The 25,743-nt window shown below is 32.9% G+C and overlaps 1 protein-coding gene across 11 annotated transcripts in view; it reads right to left on the bottom strand.

Moving 5' to 3' along the window:
- The window catches only part of LOC110994995 (obscurin), a 99,301-nt gene that overhangs the window by 42,605 nt on the left and 30,953 nt on the right, over nt 1-25,743 (bottom strand). For all 11 annotated transcript variants that reach the window (XM_022261955.2, XM_045632747.1, XM_022261954.2 and 8 more), the window contains 3 exons: nt 15,686-15,814; nt 10,428-10,598; nt 10,002-10,167 (listed from right to left, as the gene is read on the bottom strand). In XM_022261955.2, the coding sequence (XP_022117647.2) occupies nt 10,002-10,167; nt 10,428-10,598; nt 15,686-15,814 (466 nt within the window). The remainder of the gene's footprint in view (nt 1-10,001; nt 10,168-10,427; nt 10,599-15,685; nt 15,815-25,743) is intronic.

Raw genomic sequence — 25,743 nt, 5'->3', positions numbered from 1 at the left:
AAAGTGATAAATAGTTCTCTGTCAATTACTTATTTGATTTCTCACAATCTTCACCTTGTCTTGTTTATATATTGTTATTTAGTTATTACAGCTCTGTGACAGATACCTAGCAAACTTTATGTAACACTGTCAAAGTTTGTGATTGTCAGCGAGGGATAGTAATTTGTACTGTCCGTCCACAGATCATTAAATTATTCTCTCATAATATTGTACCACGTCTTAATCTGTGTGTTTCTCGGATCATAACAATCTTTTTTTTTTAATGTAAAATAATTTAAACATATTATTATCCTTATACTTTGACTGTGTTCCAACGAGATACCTATATATATAGCACTGATACGATAGCCACTTAGCGAACTAGTGTGATTTTTTGGGCTTAATTGTAATTTGTTTTTTGTTTTGTTTATATATTATTATTATTATATAACTATTCTCTTTTGTGTTCTTATAGTTATATAGGTTTATTTGTGTGTGTGATTTGTTATTGGATATAGCCATATCTCATTGTCTGTTGGATATATCTTGGAACAATTATCATACTTTTGTGAATTCATGGATTGCAATAGTGATAACTCTGATTTCTTATCTCTGAAATCGTCCGATTGTGACTCCTTCCATAGTATAGACTCTTCCACGCCTCCACTACCTGATTCCTTATCCTCTATTTTCCAAAACTTGTCTAAGCACTTTAACGTTATACACATTAACGCTCAAAGTGTTCCAACTCATCATACAGATCTGCTCACGTTGGCTTCTAAAGACATCCATGCCATTCTTATTTCTGAAACTTGGTTCAATCCTTCCCTCTCCTCTGTTACTTACTCTCTTCCTGGTTACAATTTAATTAGAAATGACCGAATCGGCATGCGAGGAGGTGGTGTGGCAATTTATTTGCGTTCTCACATCCCCTTTTCCATCATTAACTCATCGCCACAGCCTCCACCTAGCAATGCAGCCGAGCACCTCCTTATAGAAGTTCTTCTCTCCAATTATAAGCTTCTCTTGGGAGTCTTCTATTCCCCGTCATCATCGGTGGACTACTTTGCTTCCTTTGAAGACACAATTGATCAATTTTCTCCCTTATATAAAAACACAATAATCATAGGTGACTTTAACACATGCCTGCTAAAAAATGATTCTCGCTCCAGACGGCTTATTTCTTTCACTCACTCCTACAACTTACAAAACTTGCATCTCAATGCTACGCATAAAATTCCCGGTCTTACTCCGTCACTTTTAGATCTTATTTTTGTTTCTTCTCCTCACCTTGTGGCTAAGTATGGGCAACTTCCTGCTGTCGCTTTCTCACACCATGACCTTCTCTATCTCTCCTTTAATGCGAAGCCACCCAAGCAGAAACCGACAGTAGTTATGCGTCGCAGCTTTGGTGGAATCGATCATGAGAGCCTGCTTAGTGATGCATTCAAATTTGACTGGAGTGGTCTATACGACTTAGCCTTCCTCGATGACAAAGTTGAGCTGTTCACCTCTTCTATCATAAACCTCTATGATAAGCACGCCCCAGTGAGACGTGTTAAACTTAAACATTTACCTGCTCCCTGGCTTTCTGATGAGATAAAAAGTTTGATTCACAAAAAAAAAACAGAGTCAAAGCTAAAAATATGAGAACTGCCAAATCTGATGCAGAGCGCGAAAAATATAAAGTAGTTCGTAATCGTTGTAACACTCACTGTCGTGATGCTTAAAGACAATATATTCACGATTCAATATCCAATGGCGACACCACGAAAATCTGGAAGTTCCTCAAAAACTTGGGGATTGGCAGAGTGGCACAGAATGATATTTCTTCAGCTATTGATATAGACAATCTTAACTCTCACTTTACCTCTTCTACTACCCATGATAAATCTTCTCTTGAGAAGACACTCAATAATCTAGAATCTCTTCCTACTCCAAACTTCATACCCTTTAATTTCACTGAATTCACCGAGCCTGAAGTGGAGGGTTGCATCCGGTCCATCTCTTCGGATGCTGTCGGATGTGACCAAGTTAGTCGAGCTATGATATTACCTATCTTGCCAGCTGTCCTTCAAGTTATTACTCATATCTTCAATTATTCAGTTAAGGCTGGTAAATTTCCTACTTCTTGGAAAGATAGTTTAGTCATTCCTATTCCCAAACGGCCTGATCCTACTAACCTATCTGACTACCGGCCCATTTCCATTCTACCATTCCTATCTAAAGCTCTAGAGCGCCTTATACACTCGCAGCTTAGCGGATTTCTGAATAAGAACTCCATACTAGATCCTTTTCAATCGGGTTTCCGCCCGGGGCATAGCACGACTACTGCATTGGTTAAGGTCTCTGACGATATTCGTCAGGGGATGAATGATGGGCAGCTCGTTGTTCTCACTCTGCTTGACTTTAGCAATGCTTTCAATACTGTGAACTTTGAAATTCTGCTTGGGTTGCTTCGTTCTTTAAAAATCTCTCCATCTGCTATTGCTTGGTTCGATAGGTATCTCAACGGTCGTCGCCAGCGTATTTAAATTAATGATACACACTCGCAGTGGAATAACGTAAGTACTGGTGTACTGCAGGGTGGAGTACTTTCGCCTCTACTATTTTCTGTCTTTATTAACACACTGACAGCACGTCTTTTGGTTCATTATCACCTTTACGCTGATGACCTCCAAATTTACGTTCAGTCTACACTGGATCGGCTTCCTATCGCGATACAAAAGATGAATGATGCTCTTAAAAATATAGCCAACTGGAGTAAAGACTTTGGTCTTAAAATTAATCCTTCCAAGAGTCAGGTAATTGTCATAGGAAGCCCTTTCTTTATTTCAAGAGTGAAATGGGCTCAGATCCCTGGCGTTTATCTTGACGGTGTGGCTTTGGCTCTCAATAAAAATGTAAAAAACCTTGGGGTCTTCTTCGACCAAACGCTATCCTGGGGTCATCACGTAAAGGTAATCAGCCGTAAACTATACGCCGCGTCTAATTCTCTGAGACGTCTTTCTAATTTCCTTCCTATCCGCACTAAAACTATGTTAGCGCAATCTCTTCTGCTTCCTATTCTCGACTATGCGGACTCACCTCCGATATGAATGAAGAGCTACTCAACAAGCTCGAACGCCTGCAGAACTTCTGCATACGTTTCATATTTGGTCTTAGGAAATATGACCATGTGTCTAAGTTCCGCAGGCAGCTGGGGTGGCTACCTATTCGACTCAGACGTGACGCTCATATTCTTCAGCTTCTATATTCAATTCTTTTCAATCCCAAAACTCCTTCTTATCTCAAAAATAATTTCAAATTCTTAGGTCCTTCTAACTATACGCTACGCTCTTCCAATAGATATCTATTGGAAATTCCATCCCACAGCTCTTCCTTCATAGTCAATTCATTTAGGATTTCCGCCATTAGGCTGTGGAATAAGCTGCCTGAGTCTATACGATTAGCTTCCTCCCTATCGTCTTTTAAAACTCTTCTATATAAATATTTCCTAACTTTATCATATCCTGATCAATCGTGACCTGTGTAATTCTTGTATCTCCTGTTCGTTTTGTAATTCTCTATTTTTAGTTTTAGTTAGTTTTTATAATATATATAGTTATTAATAGATTAAGGTTCTATATATTATTATAAATTTTTCTTGTTTTTTATATAACTTCTGCACTTCTTGCACCCATCATTTTTAGTTCTTTTCTTACTAGGGTTGTCTGGAAGAGATCGCTTGTTAGCGATAAGGCCGCCCGTTGCATCCCTTGTAATTTATATATATTGTGTTGTTTGTATTTCTTTAGCAACGAAGTGTAAATAAATAAATAAATTATTAGCCAAAGTATTTAGCTTAAATTCCACCAGTCTCCAAAACTCGAAAACAAAACTTTAAGCAATAAACAAGTGAAATTACTTGTAAGCGATCGTAAAATCTTCATAAACATGAGACTGATTCGGTAATAAACTCGGTCGGTTATAATTAGACCACCTTGACATATTACTGTTGACGCCAACTCTGGATATTTAGAAACTGTGGAACGGAAATTGCTATAAATTATGACTATTCTGTTGTTACTTCTATGAGTAGAATGTGTCAATATAGAATCATTAAATTGTTTAGAGTAAGGAATTGCTCCAAACTACTGATAGATAATTTTACGTCATCACATATTTGCAATACTAAATACTAATTATTTACTCTAAATAGATATAAACATATGATAATTTATTGAGGTCTATGCATAAATCAATAATGTTTTTATAATATAATTTATTCATTTAATTGACGTTTAAATGTAATTTTTAGAAATCTTCGCCGTCGTCGAACGTCGAGAGTTGCATAATTTTAAATTCAATATTGATATGTTATAATTTTTAGTGTAAGTAGTCTAAATGGGTTTGTAAGTTACAATATTTTAATAAAGCTAAAAGGACACGTAAGAGGTATCTTAAGTAGGCAGTGAAGATATATTGAAGTACTATAAGCAAAATATGTTTATATAGAAATATAAACATATTTTGCTTATATTAATATAATTTTATTTTAATACTGTTTTGAATGGAGCATAATATGTATATGACGGATAATATGTAACGAATGTACTCAAAATCAGTAGATCGATTAAAAATATCTTTGACCAGTCATAGTATCCTTGATTTAACAAATTGAAATAAACACATTTCCAGCAAAAATAATAGGATTGTGTACATTATGATCATTCTTCAATTTGAACCTAAATGATATCATTCGATTATTGGGGCAGCAATAATTTAACGATTTCGAAAATCATCTTTACAGGTCAAAATCATATTTCGAGGTCTCGAGTGGTTGAAAACGTAATAAGGATATAAAGTTTATGTATATAATGTAGATATAAGGATCAACATTAAAGCTGAAATTAATTTCTATAAAGTTCCCTCGTTTGCGACAAGATATACTATATATATATTGTGCATAGTACGAACACAAATTATCTGCGTAATTCGCTAACTAAATTCGGGTCTTAACTTACTTTTTTACAATTTATTATATATAAAGCTGACAAAAATTTCCACAATACCAAAGAGGATGTGATGAATATTTTAGGCAGCGGGAAGACTTTGAATTTATTTAGCTTTAGTAACAATTTCAGTTTATTTTTTTTATCTATTAAATTTAATCCCTGTAAAAGTAAAGAATGTATGGAAAAAAAGATTTTTATTCAGCTCTTATTTATAAAGTAATACTTTAGTATTTTTTTAAGGCTTTTGCGATTTGTTATGTAAAGCCTTATACTGTAAGGTACTATCCTTAATAATGTAAATTTCTTTACAATTTTAAAAATATCTTAGAAATTAGGTATGTGTAATCGACAAATAGCACGATCTGTTCAATCGTAAGTGAGGATGCTTTGAGATCTACGCAGTTGAATCTTATAAATATAGAAACTCAAAACTCGAAGCTGAGTCATGTCTGAGTTTTATCTTACTATAAATTTAACAAATATAATATTTGTATCTATCGCCAAGTTATTAATTTTGAGATTACAATTTTTATAATATCATTAACTCAAGATCAATTAAAGACATCTGTTACCGAGGTAAACAAACTTAACCTTTCATACCAAAATGGGTCAAGGTCAACGGAAGCAGCACAAAGGACCATACGAATCCAAAATGAAGCGAGAAGATACGACACCCACGCTACGCCTAGAAATAAACCAGACGCATGAAACACTACACCGCGGGTAAATTTCGCAATCCGGCTATTTTTACCCCCATTTTGGGGCTACGTACCTGGGGGTCACAACACAATCACAGTCACACACTTCACTCGATCGAGTGGTCGGAGGGTCACGCTGAAATTTGCGTGTTCGCGGCCGCAGTAACCAAGCGACTGGGAACAACTATGCCTTGGCGATCACACGGCTAATCTTAGCGCGTAGGAGAGAAATTTCTCCAGTGACGTTGAACAAGGTCGCTAAACAAACCTTGGTGTATCCTTGTCTGCCACTTTGTTAGCATATTATGACATGGTGGGACTTAATTGTTACAGACGTGGGAATTTAAAGAATATATTTATGCGATGTAAGTTGAAAAATAATTTAAAATCCCATGAAACTCCACGTATTACAATTTAAACTATTTCTGAAGTAGGCGAATTATAAATACATTTATTATGAATATTATTATTCCATACTATACATGTACTGAAACGTATTTTTGCTATTTAAATTTAAGATATTTTTTTTTATATAAAAGTTAAAGTTAAGTTAATATGTTCGACAACAATTAAAAGTGCTACGTTTTGTTAAGACGGTCCTCCCTTCTTATGCTTTTAACAAGAGTGTTGGAAAAGTTTACCTAATAACTACCAAAAAGTATTATTTTAATGATAATACCAGAACATTACAAGTAGGAAGATAAAGAAAGCAAAGAGGAAACTTAGTCTTTACTTAGAACTAAGTCCAATAAAAATAGCTTGCCACAAGAAAATGTAGACAAGGACAGTAATAGTCGTTATATAAGAATGATGACAAGCTAGTAGTAATAAATCTTCTAACGAATTCATCAATGGGTTTGTCCTTAGTTTATAATTACATATATAAACTTTGAATTAACATGTTTTACAATTAAAACCTAATGATTTTGAGAAAACGATTACAGATAATACATTTTTGTGTATTGTTATAAAACATTCACTTATTAATCATATATTTTGATTAGACGCATAAGATGTTACAATGTAATCGTTAAATTAGTATTTGTAAGTAGGTCAGTTCTGCTTTGAAATATTATAATTAACTAGCTTCCAGTACTACAGGTAGTGAGGATAAATTAGTGTAGCCATTTTAACACCATTCAAATAAATGCGTGGCTTTTTATGAAGGGGCATGGAGTACTAGACTTCAAGACCAAAATCCAGAACCTCCACATTAAACATGTTAGGTAAACCAAATGAAAGTGGTATTTAATTTGGGTTTTTTTATATTTTTATTTTGCTTGTTAATATTCTTAGAACTCATCCTATTTTTTTGACACTTTTTTTGCAAAAAGCATTACGAATTATTATAATTGAATACAAAAGAAGTACGGACAGCTTTCTTGTATTATGAAGCAAAACATTTTCGAGCGATCTCTTCCATGCATCATTTTTAAGGAAAATAAATCGAAATAAGCAAGTGCCCAAGAAGTGCAAAACTACATAATAAGCGTAAAGAAAGGAAATAAAAATACAATAAGTATTAGGTATAAATCATGATAAACTTGAGAATTAAATTGTTCTATTTAGAAAAGGTAAAAAGTAATTTTGAAATTAATTGTACGCGGTGGTAGTGAAATAGCTGTAAAATATATTTTTATGTATTATTTCTGGATTTGAGTCAAGCAGACGCGTAGGACTTGATCATGTCAGAAATAGCAGACTCATTCAACATTCGCGAAATGAATTCGATTATGTAAATAATATTATATTATATTTAAATATTTAAATTATATTTAAACGTATAAAATAATTATTTGTTTCAAAAACTCATGTAATTTAAAAATTGATAATAATCTGTACTGTCTGTCTGTCTGTAAAACTCTGCTGCGACCAGTGCTCACTTATGGTTCTAAATCCTGGCCCCTTAGCAAGAAAGACGAGATCTCTCTCCTTATTTTCGAGCGAAAAATTCTTCGAAGAAATTTTGGTCCTGTTTGTAACGACGGTGTTTGGCGTGTCCGCTACAATGAAGAACTTTATCCTAGACGACGCCAACATCGTCCAATTCATAAAGTGCAACAGGCTCAAGTAGCTGGGACATGTGCACCGAATGGCGAACGACAGAACCCCAAGGTTACTAAACTCACAACCCGGTGGCAAAAGAAAACCCGGTAGACCGAGGTTGCGTTGGTGGGATGGAGTTATCAAGAACTTCGAAACAATAGGGGTTCGCATTTTGACGCGGGAAGCACAAGATAGATCGCGATGGGGAAGTGTTTGAAGTTTTCATTTAAAAATGACGACTAAATAAATTCTTAAAAGGCCGGCAACGTACTCGCGAGCCCTCTGGCATTGAGGGTGTCCATGGGCGGCGGTATCACTTAACATCAGGTGAGCCTCCTGCCCGTTTGCCCCCTGTTCTATAAAAAAAAAAAAATTGCTTTTCATCACAACGTAAAACAATTGGACAGAAATAGACAAAAGAGAAGTTAAAAGAGTGCAATTATACTGATTTTGTTTTTATTATTTACGCCAACATGTCTTATATATAACTAGCTAGTGTTACGCTGTCTGTCTTGGCTTTCTCTCGGACTGGCAGATATTAGCTTAATAAAATTGTATATATGTACACGTTTATGTTTTTTGAATAAAATTTGGATAAATAAAGGCTTATTATTATTATTCATTACGTAGCCAATACATTTATAGACGAGCAATCTATCAGAATTTTTATACTTTAAAAATCCTTCGATAAATCTTGAAACTCGATTTTAGATAGGATTCGCTCATACTCCAAAGCCTAGTAATATGTCTCCTGACGCAAGACAGACGTTATTTACGCATAAATTTATCGTCAAGACAACGTAAAAAAGATTACGAGTTAAATTTGTCCACAGAAATTGGATTTCATAATAAAATTCACTTTATGGTGATCCACTTCATTGTAAACAACTAAAACATACACATTTTTAATATTAATAATAAACTTTCGCTTTAATATGGCAAATATGTGATATTTTATATTTTAGCCAGGCTTTATTTTGTATTTTTTTAAATTTGTTTCTATATAGAACTAATTAATACTATTAAAAAAACATTAATAACAGAACCCCAGAACCCCTTCTGCAGAACAAATATAGGTAGAACCTCTGCAGTTGCACCATACAATAGAAAGACCCTATTGGAAAGAGTCTCTATGTGTGGAGTTCACTATTTATTTTTATACCTAGGAATAGTTTTAGCAACATTTTTTTGAAATAAAACCCCACCTAACCCAGTGCGGGTTCATAAGATGTTGAAACAAGGATAAGATCAGTTGCCCTCGCTGTGAAGGAGATTGACAGCGATCCGTGAAAAGCACGCCAACTATTCTAATCTTTGGCGATTTGCCGAACTGACGTGGCGCCATATAACATTATTTTTTAACTGACTCGTAATGTTATTATTACGCTTGGACTCAGTGCTGAGCAAATAAAAATACCTCGAGTGTCATAACAATCACAATAAAGGTCTTACAAACAAATAACACTTATTGGTTGGCTATGATGATATTTTAGAGGAAGATAAAGAGGCTACTATAAAAATAAAATTCAAAGAAAAAACTTATAGCAATTTACAGACTAGATTTCTATAACTTAAACAATAATTTATCAAAATCTTTCCCTGTTAAGGATATAAGTTTATTAAGAAAAGGAATAATAATATTAGTTATTATTAACGCCATCTATTATAACTTTAACAAAGCAACAAACTCTCTAGAATCGAACGTCTGTTCGACTTTAACTAGTTTTGAGCTATACCGCTAGATGGCAAAATATCAGAAACAACGATTAAGATTCAATAACAGCAGTTCATAGATGGCGCTATGTAGACCACCACAAATATTTTCAAGACAATTCAGCGACGGCGTTTATCTACTATACTATATACTATGTATATTATATTTCTATAAAAGTAATTAGGAAATAGATATAATTAATTTAAATAAATTTAAGTCTTATTAAAAAAACATTATAATAAGATTAAGTTTACTTTTCTCTTTGCAAGAAATTACAAAGCTTATTTATTATATTATATTATAGAACAGTGGGCACGGTCACACAGTCAGAATACTCGCTGGCTTTCTATTAATTGGTACACTCTTTTCTTGAAGAACCCTTAATCAATGGATTCAGAAATATTTTAGTGGCCAAATAAATATATAACACGAAACTGTACGCAGTCACACGCGTTCATGTTCATCAGGCGACCAACGCATCATTGTAATTTCGTAGTGAAATTGCTTATCTAAAACTGATTGAACTATTATGAAGCCCGAGACGATTAATAAAACAATTTTACTTACCTGAAAGTACTTCTTGATAACAGGATGTGTGCTTAAAAGCTGTTGGGCCTTGGGTTCGTCCCTGCAGTAAGCCACATGTTTGTCGAACTCTCTCTCCATGCGCAATAATGCTCTGCCCAACATACGGGGATCTGACGCGTAGTACTTTATGCCTTCTAGCAGAGATCTGCAATAAATATTTTCAAAATACCATCTACCATACAGTATACATATGCATTTCCTTATACTTAGATTTTCTGTGCAAGATATTCTGGTCTACTCAAGACGTTTTCGTCTACTAAGCCATTGTTAATCGGGCATAGATAGATACTTTTGGTGTACAGTAATATCCTTTTATTTCAATTGTATACAACCACTAAAATACTCAAATTATTATAACTACCTATAATATTATACAAAATATTATGTAATGTTTTAGTTACGTACGTATTATGAAATTCGCAGATCTGTTTAAAATTAGAGAAGAGAAACTCTCGGCTTTCGAAGACAGGTTTAGGCGTGGTCGCTTTGTCCATCGGCCTCATGTATTGATTGACGACCTGCTGCATGTCCCTTCCAAACTCTTCTTCGGTCTCTATGAGTTCACGAATCACAGCCCTGGAATAAGAGAGAAGGGAAAATACAGATGAATTATTATCAGTATTTATACGTTATTTCTCGTATGCTTCGATTATTAATTTGATTCGAGTATTAAAAGAGAAATAAAAATATACGTTTCTCCATTGACAAATAATTATTTTTTATAAAATCGAGTTTAAAGATCACTCTAAAGCAAAAAAACTCGTTTCAACAGTTGGGTTTACAGTCTAAGAAATTGAAATGTACATTTATAATCTTAAGTCACGTTGTTTATCCGGTATGGACAGGAGTCCATACCGGATTCCGGAGTAGTTTAGGAAACTACTTAACCAATTTCAATCAAATTTGCAGACCAGTTGCAGTTGAAGTTTGATCTAACTCTAAAGATAGGATATTACACACATCCAGACATAATTATGTATATATATTATATGATTCTACTGTACGTGTGTATGTCACTGAACGTTAACGTAAAGTTATCTTAAACGGCTGCACCGATTTGAATGATTTTTTTTGTATGCGTTTGGGAGCCCTGGAGGGTTTAAATTCAAAAATCTTTCCGGCATGGCGCCGCAGTCGGTACTGTAATATCCTAAATAATAATAATAGCCTTTTAGTGTATTATCCTACTCGTTTTAAATGCATACAGGATAACGTCTGTCGGGTCGGCTAGTATTTATATATATTCGATGGTACTCTAACAGGTCTTCTATAGTAAAAAGTATTCCTCGTCACTAATATTTACTTTTCCCTCAATTAATATTAATAAAAAACAATTGCAAAAATAGTTAATTATTTTAATTTAATTTGACAGACACATTAATCACACCGATTGATTTACAACATTTCCTGACACAATCTTAGCGCTAACGAGACAAGTGGCGAGTAATTGTGTGAACTTGATGCATTGAGTGTCAGCATACCTCCCGCACATTTTGGCTTCGATTGCTGGAAGTCTGAAATTGGCAATAGGACTGGGCAACCTTGTTTATAAAAATACAAAAAAATCCAACAAATTATTCCACCAATTTTTAAAGCTAGTTTTTAAGCGAACTGTAGCATCACTCACGGTGGAAGGTATTCCCAGGGGCCCCTGGGTACCTTGACCTCCAACTGTTTAAAGAAAGATAATACCTCTCCCTCCAAAGCTAGTACCTAACGCGCCCATTAAATGGGTGTTTATAAGATGCTTTGTGGGGGCTCGTTTGCCCAGACTATCTTAAAGAAAAAGCTTTTTACCTGCTACGTATCCTATGTATATTTTGAGCGAAGTCAAACAGACAGATTTTTTTAAATAATATTAAACAATTTAGACCGCAAGTGCATTTAGATCGATTTATTAAAAAAATCCACCCAATCAGTCATATAAAACAGTTATACAATTGTCATATTAATTTTCATAATGTTATATAAAAAGAACATAATATCACACAAGTTGAGTTATTTATAATTGGTGTCAAAATTATGGTCTAATTCGGTTTTCTATTTTCGACAATCTAAGCTTAAAATTGTCAGACATTCTTGACTGGTGTAACTAGCCAGCAGTATATATTTTGGACACGATGATATATATTCCAATATTGGCACGGTAGATGTCTTCACTTTCACTTTTATATCTACTTATAGAATTTCATTCAAACTGCGCATTAAATAAATGCCAACAAGATGACTGTTACATGGCAGCTAATGACTAATATTGATAAAATATCCAGGTGTAATTTATATGCTTTTTAATGGTAATAAACACGTTTTATGACCGTCTAAATGGGGACAAGGAAAGACGTTTCACAAGATTTAAATGCGCCTAAGATGCAGGGCAAAGATTACAATGACGTCACTGTAAATCAATATTGTATCTTCTTCGAAGGCAATGTTACTCTCGCCAAGGTGAAAGAAAACATTATGTGAAAACTGTTATATTGTGGGTCAGTCGTGGATAAGATTGCTTGTTGCTTTAAGGATTTTAAAACGACGGTGATTTCCTTGTGAATTCGTTTTACTTTAAAATCACATTTTTACTTAAACATTTTTCAATTGGATGGTAGCAGGGAATAGAATTAGGTTTCACAAGTTATGCACATCATGTTGTAAAAAATAATATAATCGAAACCAAATAAATACTAGGTATTATTATTTTTGAGATTCTGACGGAAGTCAGGCATTTGGTTCCAGACTTTGATAGATCCATGAGATTCATAGATAGATAGATATATGACAGTTAGATCTCATTGCTAGCTTTACAGCCCAAGTGGGTTGTAACTGGCCTTGTCGCTATGTTAAGTGCTAGTCGTAAACTTTCAGTGAGCACCTGGTGAGTGTTGATGCATTTCTAAGTGCATCCTTTGCCAAAGTGCGTTATATGTGGAATTCATATCTGTGGAAGATTTTACTAAGTTATGTGTTTATATATTGTGCTCATATACATGGGGAATTTTTAACGCGAAGAGATGTATGGGAGAATGGATTATCCATTGGTGGAGTAAAAGAAACCTTAGGTATACCCAAGACACCACATGGCTTTCAGAGAGTACAAACAGAAAGTAAGAAGTTTGAACCACACATAAACAAACCCAAAACTAAAGTGATGATTGATAGATGAGAAAACACACAGGCACTGGTGAACTGAATGAATCTAGAAATAGTGACGAGTTTATAAACCATGGTTCCGTGATAAGCAGTCGAGGAGGAAGCGAAAATGAAATCCGAAGAAGAACCCAGAAGAAGAAGCAATGGCAAAACTTAACAAAGTAGAAATTGGTTGAGACTGGTATATCCGATGTTTTTTCCTTTCAAGCCCTGAATCCTAGACAATACGGACATCTGCAAGGGGAAAATCAATGAAGAAACAAAAATGTGATGTTGCTTAAAATTCCCTGGACAGCGATGGTTGTGCCATAATAAGACTTACAGGTAAAAAAATCTTTCGACACATTGTTACCAATGAGTGGACATGAAACACGCAGAGGTCCAGAAAGCCTACAAAAAGTCATCGTGACTGACAGAGTGGAGGGCATCAGACCTCGAGGCCGATCCCCTACTCGCTGACCCATCAAGTAATGCGTATTACGGGTTTTATCATCACCCAAGCGCAGAGGCTTGCCGAAGACAGGGGATAGTAGTAGATGTGTGTCGCTACTAACACGGCCATCCGAAATAAGTTCGACTGAAGAAGAAGATATATTGTGTTCACACTAAGTATTCAATGTCAAGTTCGGTAGTTCACAATCGCTTGCTATCTTGAAATTGCCACAAAGTTTCCATTTAAAGAATTCAAGAACACGGCCATCTGAGAATAGCCTGTCGAGTTTCATATTTCCGACTCTCCTACGAAAAACTTAATATTAATTATTACTTCAACTAAACCAACTAAGTGTTAGTATTTATATAGTATAAAGAATGATAACTTTGTAAGTTTTTAATTTAATCAAAATATTCGTATTATATATAATATTAAATGAGTTGAAAAGGAAAATACTGATACTTATATAATTACTTCCATGTAATTTATTTTTGTCTGGTTTGTATGGAAGAATAGCACTAAAATGTCAAGCATAGTAAATTAATAAAAATTAATGTTTTTAAAATAATTTAGACAAGGTTTATTTGTTAATAAACTTTTCGCAATACAATAGGAAAAAGTCAAGCAAATACAAAGAAACATAAACAGGCAAATTCCTCGGTAAATAAACGCATTAGCCTGCATTTGAATGTTATTTTAATAAATTTATATGAAAACGAGAGCGGGACGAAAGCTACCATATTGTCGCGAATTAAAGCTCGGATGAGAGCTTTATCTGCGCACCCTTAATAAGCCGCTTAAAGCTTATGAGAGACGAGAAACTTCCAAACAGTTTAATATTATGTGTATAATATGTGTCAATCAAGTCTTTCTATCTTACTAATATCAATTATGTATCTATGGTACGCTTGATTTTCTCGTTCTTTTGTTTCTAGTTTTAAACCATAAATCACTTATTTACGTAGTTCATGTAACAGTCCTTTAAAGACAAATTTGCAAGTCATTATGTGTGGCAAAATTTAACTTTCGATTTAACCACCATAACATTTTTGTACCATATTTTTGCAAATAAATTTTTATTATTAATATGGATATTGGTATCATAAGTCAAAATTAAATATAAAGTTTTTGTCCCTTCCGGCTTTACACTTCTTTGTGAGAATTTAAAAATAAGGTTAGCACCGACTCGAACGAAAAAGCGAAGACAAATATACTAGCTATATAAATTACATATTTGCTTTTTATACTCAGCAAATATTGAGGTCGCTTTTTAATTATCTGAAGATCAAAAATCTGATGTAAGGCAGGCCTTATTCACACATGGGAATCGTAAACGCGTATAACGATTATCGTCACCATTTGCCTCAGTTCCGCGATATGAAACCGCACTTGCCATAAAACATTTAATAAAACTTGAAAATGTATAAATATTTTTCTGTAATATTGATTCGGAGAAACGGCTGTGAACTTTTAAATGTGTAGAAGATAGCAAGTAAACTTATACTTGTATAATGATTATTTTTAATACACGGTGTCTCAATAGGAAGTTCATAATTAGTTGATTGTTTATTGATTAAAAAAAATATTATATTTTTTTAATTTAAATATTATTATTATTGCAACATATATTTAGAAAAGGGCAAATATCACTGCAATACTACAGTTAACGAATTACAAAGTTTATCGGATCTTTTTTATTGCCCGATAAGTGAATTGACAAAAGTTCTATTATTTATCATTAATTTTTGCTTATAGTAGTTAGTTATATGTATATAGATTATAAGTAGGAATTTGTGTTTTTTCATAAATAAATAAAAATATTAATATTGAAAAACATTGTAAGAACTATCATTTGAAGAAAGCGTAAAAACTAAAATATTAAACAAGTTTTTAAACTAAATTTATCAATATATATACTTTCCATCTATCTATTTCAAGATACCGGATGTATCTTGCTTGCTTGCTATGATTTACGGCACACAACAAATCTTTCAATTTTATTTACCTTTTATTTAATTTTATTTTAAAGGTACAACAGTCGTATATATGGATTTAAGAAAATATGTGCAGATATTAAAGTACTCACTGTCGTCTAGCAGCGAGTGCCGTGACATCCCGCTCAGGTTCCTTCTCTCGAAGAACATGGGCCGGTACGTATCCCTGACGCGAGCTGAGTTCGTCGCCTTGAACGTCTTCTAGGACACGGACCAGCCATCTGTAAAGTATTTTATATATTATTTTGCGTGTTTAATTGGTACGGTTTATTGATTTCCGGATAAGACATATAAACTTTTATATAGTACTAGCTGCCACCGCGAACTTCCTTTCTTAACACATAGCCTACCTTTTTTAACATGAGACATTTTGATATGCTACCCCAGAGACTGTTTGGTTTTCCAGAATGAAAACTCTATAGGTAGTCTAGGTCTCTTTAGGTAGTTGAATTTTTCTCTATACGAACCGCAAAGTTCACGTCATAAATTTTTAATTAATAAATAGGAGTTAATTGTAGAGGGGTGAAAATAAAAGGTTAATTAATATCATAAAAAGTCAGGATTGCTTGATATTAGTTTATTGGTAGTTAATTATTCTTAAATTTTCTAATTTTCCGCGCAATTTTCTTAAGTTCTCTTTCATAAGAACCTTATTCTGAAAATAATAAACACAACGGAAAATAATTACTATATAATCACGGGTGATGCTGTAACCAAGTGAAATAGAGATTCTTTTTTTAATATTAAGATAACCGTAGCATATAAATGTTAAAATAACCCCGCGATACTTCAATCGCATAGAAACAAGAATAATCTAAAAAACTTTATTTTCATCATGTTTTACATCGTGTACATATTATTATAAACATAAACTTTCTATGTTTTTATATGTAAAGAAGACATTTAGTGTTTGCGAACTGACGCGATTTATTACAAGGAAATGCAGCTAGTCATAAAGAAATTATGTCCTGTCATTTTGAGTCGACTAAAATCGCTGAAGAATAAATGTTATTTTCGTCCAACACATGTAGGACAAAGACCTGTGTATTATGAGTGATTACTTTATTATTAGCGCGTCGAGTGTACTAGTTTCTTATTCTGAGTGAAATAAAATCAAAACATTTTATTATGTTTTAGTATATTTATGACTATTTGACAACTATAATTACTCCAACAAGTTAGAAACCAACCCAGATGAAATATATTTCACTGAAGATAATATAACCGTATAATATAATTCGTTCCCGTTTGTGCAAATAAATATTCGTAAATTTTCCACTCGTTTTCCACAACAACAAATGAAGCATTGAGACCTATTTTTGACTTTATGGAGAAGACATGGACACACCATTATGAGAGTTAAGAGGTTTTGTATAGGCACGTATTATTTATAAAAAATAGTGTTCTGCCTCTGGTGAGTTGTGTGAACCCAACCAAAAGGCATGATCGTCTATCGGCTGTTCTTTCACATTGCAGGCGATAATTGAGTGTCAATCAAATTCGTTTCTCGAACCCAAAGATGGTCGTATACCTGGTTAAATAGAGCAAGCACTGACCCTTTGAATAATGCTTAATACACAGTTAGTTATAGCAGACCTGATATATAGCAGATACCTACAACTTTTACGTGCAAAATGTATACGCTATTTTGAAATACTCATAAATAGAACCCGATGTCGAATGTCTTTCATCAGCTTCAATATCAACACAGTCTTTGCGTAATAATATCAGCAATTTTATGATTCTCTGTATTCAATCAATACTAGTTTCATAATCACTTTTGAGATTAAAGTTTCATACACCCGTATATAAAAATTATGCGTTCAATTTATCAAAGCCGAACATTATAATATTACGATATAATTATTTTTAATAAAATTTTTGAAATTTGTAGGTAATTCAATTAATAATTCACTGCCTTGAAATTAAAATTTTATTTATGCAAATCACATAGCGTTTATGTGTTAAAACCATCAGGCGTCGCTGAAACGTATTTAATCTAAAATAACAGATGTCGGAAACTAAAGTCGGAAATATAAAAAAAAGTTAACATAGGTCTATGAACTTGGGGTTAAAATCTTTGCAAATATTTAAGTCATATCAAAATAAAACAAAATTTACATGCTCTTCTTAAATTTCACGTTTTTAAATTGGGAAAGCTTTGATTAGCTCCTACGTCTGAATTAGATTGAAGTTGTTTGTTTTTACAAAATTTACTTTCAACATTGCACACGGTGTCTAATAGAATCACTGATATATGTAACTATATTTATGAGAGATATGTTGCTGTAAATTTGTATATTCTTTATTTATGTAGTCTGTTGCACAGATCCTCGTTATCCAGGACGTTGGGTCTACTGAATGCTGTCTCCGACACTATCGACATATTTATAATTAAGTTCGCAGAGTGATTTCTCAGTAGAGATATTGTGTATATTATGTGTTTAGGATTATATGTGTACACTATTATATTAAATGTTTCTCGACATTATTGGTAAGGATAATGTATGTATTTCTGTAATAAATAAATAACAAATATACAATTGTAAAAAAACCGTCATAATGAGTACTTAATTGTGACAATTAAGATATTATATACTTTTGACCAACGATTTTTAGGTTATATATATTATATTATTCATATGTAAGCAAGTCAAGCAACAGGATAAAGCTTGCTAATAAATAAATTATTTAATTACGTAAGAAATCATATGTATTTTGTAAACAAGCTTGATGCATCGATTTATATAAACATTAAGACTACAATTATATCTATAAACCTACAATTATATCTATATAACTATGTTTGTCCGCTACTTCTAAACTACTAAACTGATTTCAATCAAATTTGTGTACGTGTGTATGTCACTGAACCCGTCTTGAACGGCTAGCCGATGTAAATGATTTTTCGTATGCGTTTACGCGAAGCCCCCTTAAACAAATCAGCCCGGCAGATGGCACAGGGTACTTTCATACTTTGTTTAATATCCTAATCAACAGGATGTCTGTTTAACATTTATCTTTATTTTGCAGTAACATTTAAAAAATGCAAATACACTACTTAAGATGATATCATTGGTAATAAATTTCGGTTTCTTAAAACAAGCCCAAAGGCGCCCTAATAACTCTCGAAGTCGGCAACGTACGTTTCTGCTGTTATCGAGACGAATTTATCGGAATAACCTACAACTGTCACGCGAGTCGTGTCAACTTCGGGAATTTTAATTAAACGGGAGATTGTATTAAAATAACCTTAACCTAAATTGAAAATGTAATAATTATTTTCATAAATCATAATCGTATTTTCGTGTTTGTTAGTTTCAATTTTAATTAGAAGCCGAATAAACTAATCATTTTCAATATCAGTCGATCATTTTATAAAGAGGAGTATTTAAATATTTTTTACAAATTTTACCATTCGAATGTTTCATCATTCCTGAGTAAAGTTAGTTTTATAAATCAATAAAAAAATATTGTCTATGCAAGCAGACTTATTAGTAACATAATAGAAAGATTATTTTTCTTAACTATAAATTAATCTCAAGGATATATAAAGTGTTTTAGTTATATATGAAAATTATAAACAACCTTATATGCCAAAACTAACTATCATGTTGATGATATTAACATTTTTATATAATAATACTTTCTTATCTATCTGGTAGGTACCATTGCGCCTTTTTCTTCCTCTTAAATGTTTACTAAAAAGATACTACTTTTACTAAAATTATTTACTCATGCGTGTTACGTCTGGCGAGATACGGCCCGGCGACAGCTGTAATATTATTATTATTATTACAATATTCATGGGCGAGTTGGGGGGTAATTGTTGTGAAACTAGTTCTTTTTTTTTGTTTGGCTCCTTCACATATTTAATAATTTTGTCGCAGAACCGTTCCAGGCCCACTATGTGGTTTGTTTACATTTTGTCTACTGTCATCTGTGGTTGCTCCAGGTCATGCCGGGGCGGAATATAGGGCAATTACGAGTATATTATAATTACACGCGTTTACATTACGTATTAATAATGTTCTTTTTATTTATTATTACAATTATATACGAACATAATACTATTACGAAAAAAAACTATACTAAAAACTTAGGTTCAATTATTCGTATAAGTATAAGTTTTTAGTATAGTGTCTTGTTGTTATCTTGAATCGGAGAGAACTCTTTGTAAGATATAAATGCAATGCAAATTATTTAATTTACACGCATAAACTTTAGAAGTTATAATATTAATGGAACAGGTATAAACATATACATTAAATATTCGTTAAAAATACATTAAAAAATGTATTAATTTTTGCTAAGTTCATTGAACGATCAGTCACGTCAATTAACGACATTATCGAACCATGCGACACGAAATAGAGTGCTCATAAACACGTTTACGTTTAATTTAAAATTGTTTAAAAGCTTTTAGCTTGATGTCACATAGTTAAATATATGAGGCATGTTTAAGCAGTGTTGAGCGCCAAATTACTGTTTGTAGGACCATTGCTTTTCTCGGAATGGTTGATTTAGTAGAAATTTAGTCATATTAAAATTCTACAATACAGAATAGCATATTTTGCTATTATTTGCTATTATCAGCTTTATATAATAAGTTCTACGCAGATAAATAATTAAGATATATACTAGAACTCTAAAGTAGTAGGCTCAACGTTTCGCGAGGATTTTAAACTTAACAAACAAATTCTTATTAACATAGTATATTTATGGTAAATCAATTACATAAATATAATCATTAAAATAATATATATATCGTCTACAGCGTAGGGTCTCTACGCCGTAGACGGTCATACCTCTGTAGCACAGTTTGTAACAAGGAATTTGCGTTTTTCCATTTTCAAATCGTAAAAATAAGTTTAAATTGAGAAACTTGGCATAGTACATAACATGTTTTATATGGCTTTATATGAAACAATTAGTCCAATTACATATATTGATATACTATATATATCTAATGTATTAAGCATATGCATAAAAAGTTTTCCTGCCTAGTATTAGTACAAATCATTTTGACGTGTTGTATTTTTTATGTCATGTTTGAAAGCGTCCGGTCTACTTCCACAGTTGGAGTTCATGGAGCAGGGTTAGAAAATCTCGGACAGCGTGCAAAAACGCCATTAAATTTGTATACATTTTATATATTTGTGATGAAATTTAACCCATTTTATTTGAAATGTAAATATTTGAATTAATGATCTCTATGCTTACTGATAATAAGAATATATCTTAAAGTTTAATTTTATAGAATAAATAATATTCCTGAGATATACATTTAAAGCAATTCTACACGCCTTACGCGAACTGTATCCCAAAAGTAGCTAACTATATTTGTTAATAGACATAGTTTTCAAATGGTATTAAATTACTCTGCGATTCCCAGACATCCTTTTCCTAAGTAATCATGACTTGCATTTTGCATATATACTCTAAGGCGAAAATCTCACATTTTATACGTGTGTATATTTAATCTCGATACGCCTATTATTTTTGGCGCTTCATTCTTCACCCATCGCATGTACATAAAGAAAAGGAAAATTAGATAAATTTCCTGAAACACATAGTGAACATTTAAATTAGTACAAAATATAATTAGCAACGAAAACATAGACGCGCCATGAACAAACTCTTACACGACGTCTGGAAATGCCATAACTAGGGCACTGGTGAAATTTTATATTCAATTTCTTGGCAAGACAGATCTTTTGTTTAATCTATTGAAATACATATGTTCTATTTGTTTCCTCTATATTTTTGGCGTTGTATCAGTTATACATAAAGAAGTGAGTCTGTCAAAAAGCCATACATAAGGTAACGATCAGCTATTTATGCCTTCATAGCCACAATCGTTGACGGCAATCACTAAGTGTTATACGCAAGGGAAATTGTAACTGGTATGGTATGTGGACTCTGTTTCCGCACTTAGACCCTCAATAGATACGTTGTACGTAATGTCCTGGCTAACTAAGCCAGCCTAACTCCTTCTAAAAGCACAGAAGCTTCCTGGGCACTTCAAAGGCTTCAGGGAACCTCACTTTTCCGAGGATTTCTGTACGTTGTTTAGCCACAGCCTCGCATTCCAGGACTACGTGGGTGACTGATTCCTCTGCGCTGAAACAGCCTCTGCACATGGGTCTGTCTACTAGGATTGTAACCAATTGTAAATATTTGTAAATAAATTGCAATATATAATTTTCTGAATTTATATAAATATAAATTTTGATAACAACTATAGATACTCAATTAATTAATTATAATTGAAAAGGAAACTCGAACTCGAAGCTCTCAACTATTTATAAAAGATTATTTATCAAGTCTATTTTATGAATTTTGTTTTTCCATAGTATTAATATATGAGCAATATTCAGTACAATGACCCATACTGACATTGATTAAGACAACTTTTCCGTGAACAGCGAGTCTATTTGTTACGTTTTGTCCCATTTACAACATCAAAGGAAAATATATACTCATACATTCGTGTCGGGGCTAATAAGCAGGTGATAACAATTTTATAACGTTAGAGCGATATGATTTGTGGGAATTACTGCGAAATTAGATTTAGGACAGTATTTTTAATATTATGTCACAGGTAATGTTCGCTGCGTAGGTGTTTCCGGTACATAAAGGGATTAATATGATGGACATAAAATAATGCGTAAAATAACATAATTAACATAATAGTTAATATTTCCTACATGCACAATTAAAATAATAATATTATTCCTCAACGTACACTTATGTACGCTAATAAAATAAATGAATGATTCTAAAACTTCAATTACTGTTCTCAAATCAATGGCGTAGAACGGACGAGAAGAACTATCCATCTCTCATTTAAATCGCCTAGTTTTTTTACAAAATGTTTGTTAGCTCTAACAGCCATTATCTCCTCTTGTTTCGCCTCTATCATACCGAGTCCAAGGCATGAAGAAATTGGTGCATGTACTTATACTACTGTTGGAACATAACACGTAGTATCAAGAAAATATTTAATACAAGGATCTAAGTCTGACCAGTTATCAAGCACCGTTCACGGGAACAACGCAGGGCCAGCCATAATTATAATAGATTTAATAATTTAATATGAAAACATATCACTCCTACATGACTAAATAAATCAGTGGCGATACAAACTTTTTAAGTTTCAGATTTATTTGTTTCATGATCATTTGTTAATCTAATAGACAATAAGGTGATCAGCCTCCTATGCCTGGATACACACCGTCGACATTGGTTCCCAGACGGGAATCGAACCTCCTCCTTAGATATGAAGTCGCACGTTAAAGCCACTAGGCCAACACTGCGCTACCGAAATGAGAATATATAAAAAAAACTAAAATTCAAATTCAAGGTTTCAATATATGATAGATTGCTCGCATAAATTACTGCAACAGTAGAAGAGTTCTAATTTTCATCTCTATTATAAGAAATGAAAATTAGAAGCGTTTAGTTTATTCATTATAAATATATTGAGCGGTATTTAGAACACGTCTCGGGAATCTGAAACATATCATAGGAAAGATAGTATATAAATCACTTCATATAATAGCCATTAAACAATTAAAGTGATGTATGAGTTTGAAAAGATTAAACTGAATTTCTCTATTTTTTTTATAATTAATTAGTAAACATATTGGAGGTGACTGGGAATTTTAAAAATGTCGACCTGCGGGAATGAAGATTTGTTTCGGAATGCGGTTCTAATTTATTTTTATCGGTCATTATAATTAAATTAAGTAAAATAACTAAGTAAACATTTGCCTCTAGCAAGTCGTTATCTAGGATATTAAATCTTAGATAAATTAGCTTCAAAGTTTTTAAGTTAGAATTTCAGTAGATTCTAGATCTGACATATTTCTGACAAACGAGTCAATATTGTTTAGAAAATAGGTCACCTGAAATTTCTAGACATTACGCAATCTAGCTCAAACAGCCAAACTAATGTTTATCCATTAATAACGAATTAAGTGGGCCATGACCGAAAATAATACGAATAGCGTTGACAACCCTGCTACACTTTGTGTTTTCTAATCGACTACATAATACACATTAATTAAAGGACAATCTTATTCACATAGTCTATATCTATACTAATATTAGCATGTATTAAGATTCATATGTTTGTAACAAATTACTCAATGATTTCCATAGTGGAATACAATAGTACGTGGAATCGCTCCGCGTATTCCATAAGAAATGTAATAGAAATTGATTTTAAGTGGGATCACATTGTTTCTTTAAGACTACCTAACTTTATTGAAATTGCTTAGAATTCATAATTGATCGCATCAATCAATCAATCAAAAATCATTTATTCATATAGGTAACATAATGTTCACTTATGAACGTCAAAAAAAATAAATATACATTAAATGATTCTAATTTTACATTTACTGCCAGTTCTCACATCAAGGGCGTAGAACGGAAGAGAAGAACTGGCAATAACCTCTCCGCCACTTTTTTTAATCGCCAAGTTTTTTACACAATGTTTGTAAGGAGCTGCAACCATTACACCATGTCCCGTATGACATCTTGAGTAATAAAGAATAATAAAATAAATTAAAAACAAAGATTTGTCCACTATCAGCAGTAGGCATGGTGAAATAGGAGCACACACTTACATACTCCTGAGAACAACACACAAATACGTAGTATAAACAACTAATATCACCGCATACACGAATTCAAGTACGACCAGTCACCACAAGTCAACAAAACTGCTAGCAGCCATGCATGCTTACAAATATTTACTGCAGATTTTAAATCGTTTCCATCTTGTGAGTGATTCATGATGAAGGTTGATGTACATATATCTGCATTTCATTTTGACGTACGCCTACATTTTAAAACTACGATTTCTTGTTTCCAAGTGAATATTATAACAATTTGTCGACGTTTTTCTAGATTCGATTTTATTAGAATTTAAAACGAAAATACATACAACAAATTTTTTTATTATTAATTTCTTAGTTCACTTTTCTGTACTCGTAAGTTCTATTACCTTACAAAGATTTAACAATGTGTTATTTGAGTAAGTTTCAGATTCTTAAACACAAAAGATACTTTATTTTAGATACGAATTGAATTACTTTCCAATTAAATAAAGTATGGGTTTTAACAAAAAAATTTTTTTTTTTTTGCCCGAACATTTTTATTTTAACAGTAAATAGTAGTTTAGTAGTACTTCTAGTATTGCGGTAATAAATGTTATATTAAGAATTGTTTGTCATATAACGTTTCGAAAATATTTCAATAGCACGTCAATCAAATGTGTTTGGGTAACAGTATCGGAAGCTGAGTAAGATTTATTAGCGGCCGAAGTGTAATTGATTTTAGTGCCAATAACTCCAATACGATAGTTTATAATATAATTTCATACATCTTCAATGTTTGTAAAAATTTCGAATATACATTATTTTTTATTGAATAGGGGGCAAACGGGCAGGAGGCTCACCTGATGTTAAGTGATACCGCCGCCAATGGACACTCTCGATGCTAGAGGGCTCGCGAGTGCGTTGCCGGCCTTTTAAGAATTTGTACGCTCTTTTCTCGAAGGACCCTAAGTCGAATTGGTTCAGTGGTGGTGCGCGGCAAAAACTGCCTTGAAAAACGTGCAGTTGTGGAATGGCGGACATCGAGGTGATACGGGTGGAATTTCGTATTCTGCCTCGACGTCCGATGATGAAACTCAGCTGCAGGTATTAATCCGAACAACTCTTCTGAACACTCTCCATGGTAAATGCGGTAGAAGATGCAGAGAGACCCCACATCTCTACGCAACGCCAAAACACAAAAAACAATGTAAGAAGTTTACGATACTTAATCATTTATATGGATTCAGTGTACCTCGGTATACATCTTCGTATTCGATCGAACTGCTGAGAGTTATAGAATTATTAATCCTTACAGAATTTCTTTCAATTTTAATTAATACTATTGTATGATTTTACGTGATATCATTGTTCGTAGTGATTTTTTTTTACTTTGATACAGAAATATCATGCTTCCAAGCTGAAGGCTGAAGTTAAGTATTATGCTTGAAGTAGCATTGAGGCATGGAAATTTTATTTACGCCAAGAGTTAAGTAATAGTAGAAACCTTAATATAAAAAATGCAAACAGGAATTGGTATGGTT

This window comes from Pieris rapae, chromosome 20 (assembly GCF_905147795.1).
Source record: "Pieris rapae chromosome 20, ilPieRapa1.1, whole genome shotgun sequence".
Taxonomy (NCBI): Eukaryota; Metazoa; Arthropoda; class Insecta; order Lepidoptera; family Pieridae; genus Pieris; species Pieris rapae.
This window is presented reverse-complemented; position numbering and strand designations above follow the sequence as displayed.